Genomic DNA, 7923 nt, shown 5'->3' with positions numbered 1-7923 from the left:
CATAATGACGTCATAGTTGTTCAGACTGACCTCATGTTTTTATCACAATGGTTTGAGTACACGTAAAAAGACAATGAACTTTGTTGTATAAACAATCTCGAGAGTATAGGATACACAATATCACTCACAAATCCGAAAATACATATATTAATGTTTACCTTCTAATTGACATCAGGGGAAATAAATGATTGGCGTTTAATTCTATCGAAAAACACAGAGTACATTTTTAAGAAGCTTTTATGAACGATGAGCAGTAAGTTCTGATAGTTGATTGATTTTTGAACGGTGATGTTGAGCAACCTAATCGATAACGTACATAACGTACACAACATACACAACGTACACAACATATGCAATCACAAAAGCTGATTGATAGGTGTGTGTTTCATTGATTCACAATCAATATTGTCTATATACATTTAAAAAAACTTGTACATACTCAAAATATATATTATCTATTAAGTACTGTGAATAGTATATACATCAAATTACATATTTAGGCCATCACTGTCCAGTCATAAAACACTTCAACAAAATGAGTGCAAAATATATGGCCATTGAAATTTCAAAAGGTATTTCACCGTTGAGTGAGTGAGTATGGTTTACGCCGCTTTCACCAATATTCCAGCAATACCACGGCGGGGGACACCGGAAATAGGCTTCACATATTGTACCCATGTGGGGAATCGAACCCGGGTCTACGGTGTGACGAGCCAACGCCTTTACCACTAGCTACCCAGCCGCCCAACATATACATTCGTGAAGATGACTTGTGGATCTATTGTTTGACATGCTGGCAAAACAAAACAAATGTCCCTGACAGGTGATCAATCAGCTTATTGTCGTAATGTCGTTATGGTTCATAACACAAACATGTATGCATCGTGAGACAAATAGAACATGGTGGAAAAACTGTATCTTACAACTGACAGCATTTTAGAAACAGTTCAGGGTGGTCTGGGTGGTTAAAACTTACAACCGCTGCCTGGATATGACAATGGTATACTAGTATCTCACCATTATATATTTCTTGTTAAAAATAGTTCCCTCCTCAAATAGATTGAGTTACCAAATATCTAAAGATATTATATTATTATTTGGTTATCAATGATTATTTTTTATATGGCTAAGTATTACCAATTTTTAACCTGAGATATACAAACATGGTAGGCCGGTATTTCATAAAATAAATATATGTACAAAAAAGCCTCTTAAGTTAACACAATTGGTCACATATCATTTGTCAAGTGTTTGTCGTTCAAACAGATCTCATTACGCCTGCCGTGGTTAAAGTGATCGACAGAAGAGAAATATATTGTAGCACTTTTGTAATACACAAATCCGTGTGTAATTGTGTAACATAATGTGTATGGTAAACACCAGTGCTGCTACAAGTCATTCCAAACGCAATACCTTTCGTTCTCGTTATTTCACTGAGCTGTTAGTACAAATCAATAATCACAGCTGACCGGACCACGCACGGGTAGGACTTTATTCCTCTCAAATATCAGTCGCGCCACGTGTGACATTAACGTCAATAGTTCTTGTGGTCGTGTGGCGATGAACCATGTGCGGAGCCATACGGAGATACATCGCATACACTTTGGACATTAAGCATATTCACTTTGGACAGTTGGAGTATCATCATGCTTATCGTTGAAGTTTTCGGGTTGAAAAGTTACACAATGAAATATCTCAGAATCCTTTGATAGACATAGACTGAAGGTTCTTGAAATATGGTATTAAATACTTCAAAGAGGATTCATCGATATCACGACGTATATTGTACTATTGATCGTATCGTCAAGCCAGGCCTGATGAGTGTTATTAGGCCTTACTTACTTGAGCATGGGAACATATGGTATAACCAAGGTCAGTTTAGCACATGGACTGGGACATAGAATGAACCATCGTGTTGGTCGTTGAGCTTGCCCTGCGAACAGTGCTGTTGAAGTTGTGCATCGTCGACGTGGGCTCCAGTGGGTTGTAGACCCTGACGGTTGGGATACAGCAGAACAAATACTTATTGTAAAACTTTCTGAACTGGCTGCTCAGGAAGTAAAGAGCTAGGGGGTTAACACAGGAATTCACAAAAGTCAAACAGAAGCCAAAGATTTGGAATCCGTACCAGAAGTCGTTGTACTCACCATACTCGTCATAGAAGAACCAGAGGATATATATATGACGAGGCAGCCAACATATGAGGAATATAAACACAAAGGACAAGACTACTTTCGCCACCTTCTTCCTTGCAGCTATCTGTCTTTGCTGGTTCATTGCGCTCTTGCTGCCTTCACACGGCATACTTTGTCCGCTTTGGATGAGAATATACGCCATCATAAGGTAGAAGAATCCAATGGTCACCACGGGGATGGCGAAGAATACTACGAAACGAATCAAACCCTGAGTTTTGGGATAAGCAGGATATAACGCAAGAGGGTATGGTGTACACATGTATCCGTAGTTCCCATCCTCCATTCGAAAGTCTGAAGTGCTAGAGAAGATCCAATCCGGGATTGCAAGAAGGAACGACGATGCCCAGATGACCCCTACCACTGTCATAGCCTTGCCAATTGTCTTCCCTGTTATTTTACTCATTGGGTCCACGATGGCCATGTATCTGTCAGCGCTCAGTGCAATGAGGGTGAACACTGACACCCCTAGGGACATGGTCTGCATGTAGAAATTAAACTTACAGATTGTTTCCCCGTACGGCCATGACTTTAATGTATATATTGTTGCAGAAAATGGAACTGACACCAAGATAAGAAGCAAATCTCCCAATGATAAACTGACAATGAGAATGTTTGGGACATTTCTCATGACCTTGTTCCGAGCAACCGTAAAAATTACTGTGCCATTTCCGATCACTCCAACGATGAAAATAATCCCAAATAGTATCGGAACCAGGATTGCTATTGGACCATGTGAAATACCTTGTACGAAAACCTTCTCCATTGTACAGTTTTCAGTAATATTAGCCGACTGGTTACACTTCACCATTTCGACAGGGTCTGAAACGTTTGTTGTGTTAAGTAACCCTGAGGCCATGCTGTCACCAGCTGATTGATCCGACGGCATACCGAGGGGTTTCTTTCACACAAACCAAATGGAACTATGAAACAAGAACACCACGGTGCCCTGGGGCCGGTTTCAACAGTCAACTTACTTCTCAAACATGTCTCACCTGTAGCATCACTCGACGCCAGTCTCGGATAAATCCAAACCACGTGGCCACCACCGACCGTGTCTGTTTATATACCAATCAATGTATGACGTTATCAATTCCACATAAGCCACACACAGAAGGTGATCCAATGACCAGCATCAATATAGGACAGCGCAACACTCGTTTGCTGTGTCGATGACAGTGAGATGCTAATTTCTAGACCTACTCTCCCCGCCTTTCCGTTTTTATCCTCCCATCTAGCGCTTATTGGCTGACTTGGCGGTTGCGTGCGGGACAAGAGCGGCGAGGTTAAGCGTCAGGATGTGATAGGACACTCGCTAAAGTATTATGATTGGCGTCAAGGGGAGTCTGCGGCAGGTATGAATATGTCAAATGAAAGCGTTTCAATTTTACGCCGAATTGATGAATTTACACTCATACACAAACACATTCTTCTTACCGCGACGGGCCCTGCGGTTTTGTGTAAATTGATTTCCAAATCTCTTTCTGGAACACTAGTTCACTTAATAGTTTCTACATGACCTGGTGTTTAGCTGATAAATTTGAGGCATAATCAAGCCAGGACGAGAATGTTCGATCTGTATAAATTTGCATCGGGTTTCCACTGTAGTCTGAATACACACAACGCGCCTGACTCACAAGCAACTCATTACAGGCCTGCTGTACTGGCGGAGAAGACAACACCAGTTTTCCGACTTGTGGAAGGCATACGCGCTATTGCTTAACAGCATGAATACCGTACGGCAGGCCCTGTAACAGAATGTCGACCCCGCTCCGCTGCATTTCACGTCAGTGAGAGCAGATACCGACATAAACCAGAAGTCCCTGCAAACTACATGTACGTGCGGGGCAACCAGAGGTGATTAAGTACCATCACACAACATTTCTTAATGTTGTTAAGGGCGCTTTGATGCTCACAGAACGGAAATCTCAATATGTTCTGCACTGTTGTGATTCTACGTTTTGAACATAACCATTGTAACATAAGGAATAAATGTTAAGTGGACATATTACATCGTTTTAAATAATACAATTTAGATTAATTGTTTTTTATGCTTTAGAAGGTTAATGAATAATATCTCTGTGGACTTACAACTGCTCAAAACCGACGATGTTTTCATTATTCAGACTTTGTACGTGAAGATGCCGCTGTAAGCAATATGTTTGTAATTATTTTGTTTTTCCAGACTTTTTATGGACGCCCCTAAGTAATGTTCTGTCTGTTTTTTGCCTACCAGCACAACGAAGCTTACTATGTTACAAGGCAAATACACACGTAAAAACACGAGCGTATTGTCATATGGGACTACATCATCCATCTTTTTTTCAGTATCCCCGGGTACGATGAAACACAAATGCATCCAGGTCGTGACTGAGGGCAGATGTTTCTGGTTAAAGATCTGAAAACAGCGAGTCACCATTTAACGTCGCATCTGCATAATGCGGCATCGGCACGTGTACAGTCATTGTGAATCCATGTCTGTGTTGCAATAAGGTCCCCTTGCCTTCCATTCATTTTATTAATTTCACATCAGCGTATTATCTTTTATGTTCGCCGACCTCCGTGGATAGAGCATCTGCTCAGATTTTCCATCCTCGGTCACGTCTGGCAAAAGACGTTACTTTTGTTACCCTGCCTCTCTCTCTCTCTCTCTCTCTCTCTCTCTCTCTCTCTCTCTCTCTCTCTCTCTCTCTCTCTCACACACACACACACACACACACACACACACACACAAACACACACACACACACACACACACTAATATCAAGCTGACGCGCGGTGATATGACTCGAATACTGATAAATACGGCGTCCCACTAACTCACTCACTCGGGGGCACGGGTGGCCCAGTCGTCTAAGGCGCCGCAATTCGCTGTACAGAGTTGCGTCCCTTGGGCACGCCAGAAACCTATGATTGTGGGTTTGAATCCCGGCTCGCCCCGATTATGTTTCTAGGTTTGTCAGCAACGTGCCCGTGCCCGTGCCCGTGGTAAACGTCTGAGACCTGCATCCCTTCGGGATTTCCTCCCACAGTAAACTGACACGCCGGGATATAACTGTAATACTGTTAAAAACGGCATTAAACTCACTCACTCACTCACTCACTCACCCATTCACTCACTCACTTACTGACTCACGATTGTGACATTCGAACCGAATCAGATGTGGATTAAACACCGACTTATCAAACACCACTTATAAAGGATGTTCTCCATGTAAAGATTAAGAATTATTTTGCGTCAATGAGGCAGACAAAGTATACTTAATTCATGGAAAATATATGTGTCTCTGAGCACTTTATGATACATGATGTGATGTTAGTTATTTTTCAGATCCCGTTATAATCATGGTTCATGTATCTGTGTCTACAAACCTACTCAGTCACATGAAAAACATCACTTTGACATGAAATACGCCAGTGACGATCGACTGAGGTGATGTGTCATAGGTTTCTTGGACATGTTTATGACACAAGGCCATTACGAAATTATTCAGCTAACGAAGTGAATTTTGAAAATTGCTAGACTAGAAGCTGGTGAATTAGATGAATTAGTCGTAAGGCATTTCAACGTATGCCGACGTTGGGCCGATACCGGCAACATGGCACCAACAGAGACCGTCCCGCATCACCACAGTAGCCAAGGATCTCTACATACGGCGCCTTGACCTTCGACACAAGGCACTCACTGCAACATGCACATCAGTTACACGGCAACGTGTACTGTAAAGTACATTGCAACACCAATGCTTTGTTTCCGTCCAACATCTGCACTGTCCGTAACCGTTTATGACTTATGTTTCTATTTTATGAATCTAGATACTTCTTAAAATAATTACTAATTGCCAGTCATCGCATATGCCGGTAACGATGGACTACATGTTTAAGCACACAGATACCTGTCTTTATTATGCCTCAAAGTGAGATTGACCAATCAGAGAGCAGAACTACCAACCCTATATGAGCCCGTATACCGTCAGTACAAATCCAAGAAGGTTGTTACTGACCTCATATTTTTGGATTTTCTAACACCCACCTCACATATTTAACATAGAAGTTCTGGTACAGAAACTCGTTATTTCACACATTCGATGGTGTCCCAAACAAAAAACGTGACGCCAATGACGTCACACAGCAAAAGAATAGATAGCCGCACGTTCGTTAGGAAAAAGCAAACTGATATCCAGTTACAGTGCTGCTCTGAAAACACGCCGGCATTTTTATGATATTTCTATTAAATTCATCTGTATTACTTGTTTAAACGTTCACATTTAGTGCATTTCATATTCCATTGTTAACGTTTGTGTTTACATTAAAACGTCGTATCCGAAACATATGTACTGGTCCTGTCTTTCATACCGGTTGTAAGTGTCAAGATTTCATTTTGACATGACGTGCGACAACGATTCCAAATAGTGTAAAATGTCGGCATAATAAATTCTTTATGGTGTCTTTAGTTGCTGTATACGGTGTCATATTAGGTTAACATAAACATACGACAACTAAAGATACTATAACTAATACTATCACAGTTAATACCATGTCATCGTGAACATAACGACAAACGACGTCGACGCGACCATTTTGTTACACCACCGCGTCCTCGTGAAGACCCAACTCTTTAACCAAAGGCTTTTTAACATACCATCTTTAAATCGATCACATAAATATACAATAACATACAAAACACATTATTTTGGAAAAGCACATGCACTAACACAATTTATCAATCCAAATGTTGTTGTGCAGGCCGCCCACAAGGAGAGAAAAAAGTGTTTTATTTCTTAGCCATCGGTCAGAATGCCTGACATCTTGTTTTATATTTTAGACGAGATTCTTCATAATTCCTCCCCCGAAGCAGCTGCCACGCACTACACGAAGCGGAAGGGGGTGGGGTGGGGTGGGGGGTGGGGGGTGGTGGTGGTTTAAAACAACAGTCTGACGCACTGGAAACGCCCAACGGTTCTGGAGAATGTTCAATCTAGTCAACGAGTCTTCTCAACAGGTATATCAATGAGTCGGCATAAATGATAGTGGTCGGTTGCCATGTTCATATTGAGTACGAGCTGTAGTGCAAAGTGTCAAGGATGATTTGATATTTGTTTTTGTCAGTAGAGTATAGGGTTGAGCGTCTTTCTTTGTCGTTGCAGCAAAGATTCTATACATCGCTGTGTCTGACAACCTACCACCGTGGTTATACATTGGCTGCATCCCACACATGGCATGGCAACAGATCGATATACATACCGCCGTCTCGACATTGTTGTGTATAACAATTATGTAGCAATTATTATAGATCTACAACTGAACAGAGGGCTTACAGCACGTCTGTCAAGAACACTATAATTAACCATACCAGCGGTTTCCCTACTTGTTCATCCACTCGACCCCTCAATCCCCGGCCATCACCCCTTCTTCACCACAGCCTCATCCGCCTACCCCTTCTTCACGAGCCAATCAACCCTTGACATCACCCCTTCTTCACAGCCACCCCCTCCGATCCCCCCTTCTCTACCACCACCACCCCTCCCGTCCCCTTACCATCCCCCCTTCTCTACCACCACCACCCCCTCCCATCCCCTTACCATCACCCCTTCTTCACAGCCAACCCCTCCGATCCCCCCTTCTCTACCACCACTACCCCTTCCGTCCCCTTACCATCACCCCTTCTCTACCACCACCACCCCCTCCCATCCTCTTACCATCACCCCTTCTCTACCACCACCACCCATCC

General features: G+C 42.4%; 1 protein-coding gene across 1 annotated transcript; it reads right to left on the bottom strand.

Annotated features, from left to right (window-relative positions):
- Window positions 1-1301: 1301 nt before the first annotated feature.
- On the bottom strand, window positions 1302-3200 carry LOC124149136 (neuropeptide CCHamide-1 receptor-like). The gene has a single exon (XM_046520512.2). It carries the CDS (start codon window positions 3079-3081, stop codon window positions 1879-1881), a length of 1203 nt encoding a protein of 400 aa, XP_046376468.2. The 5' UTR covers window positions 3082-3200; the 3' UTR covers window positions 1302-1878.
- Between the last annotated feature and the right edge of the window lie 4723 nt (window positions 3201-7923).

The sequence above is a fragment of the Haliotis rufescens genome, unplaced genomic scaffold (assembly GCF_023055435.1).
Source record: "Haliotis rufescens isolate VD_foot unplaced genomic scaffold, xgHalRufe1.0.p SCAF_32, whole genome shotgun sequence".
NCBI classification, from domain to species: domain Eukaryota; kingdom Metazoa; phylum Mollusca; class Gastropoda; order Lepetellida; family Haliotidae; genus Haliotis; species Haliotis rufescens.
The sequence above is the reverse complement of the archived record's forward strand: the minus strand, read 5'-3'. Positions and strand labels throughout refer to the sequence as shown.

Excerpts from the sequence above, each read along its gene's own strand:
- LOC124149136 (XM_046520512.2), bottom strand. The coding sequence starts at position 3,081 with ATGCCGTCGGATCAATCAGCTGGTGACAGCATGGCCTCAGGGTTACTT.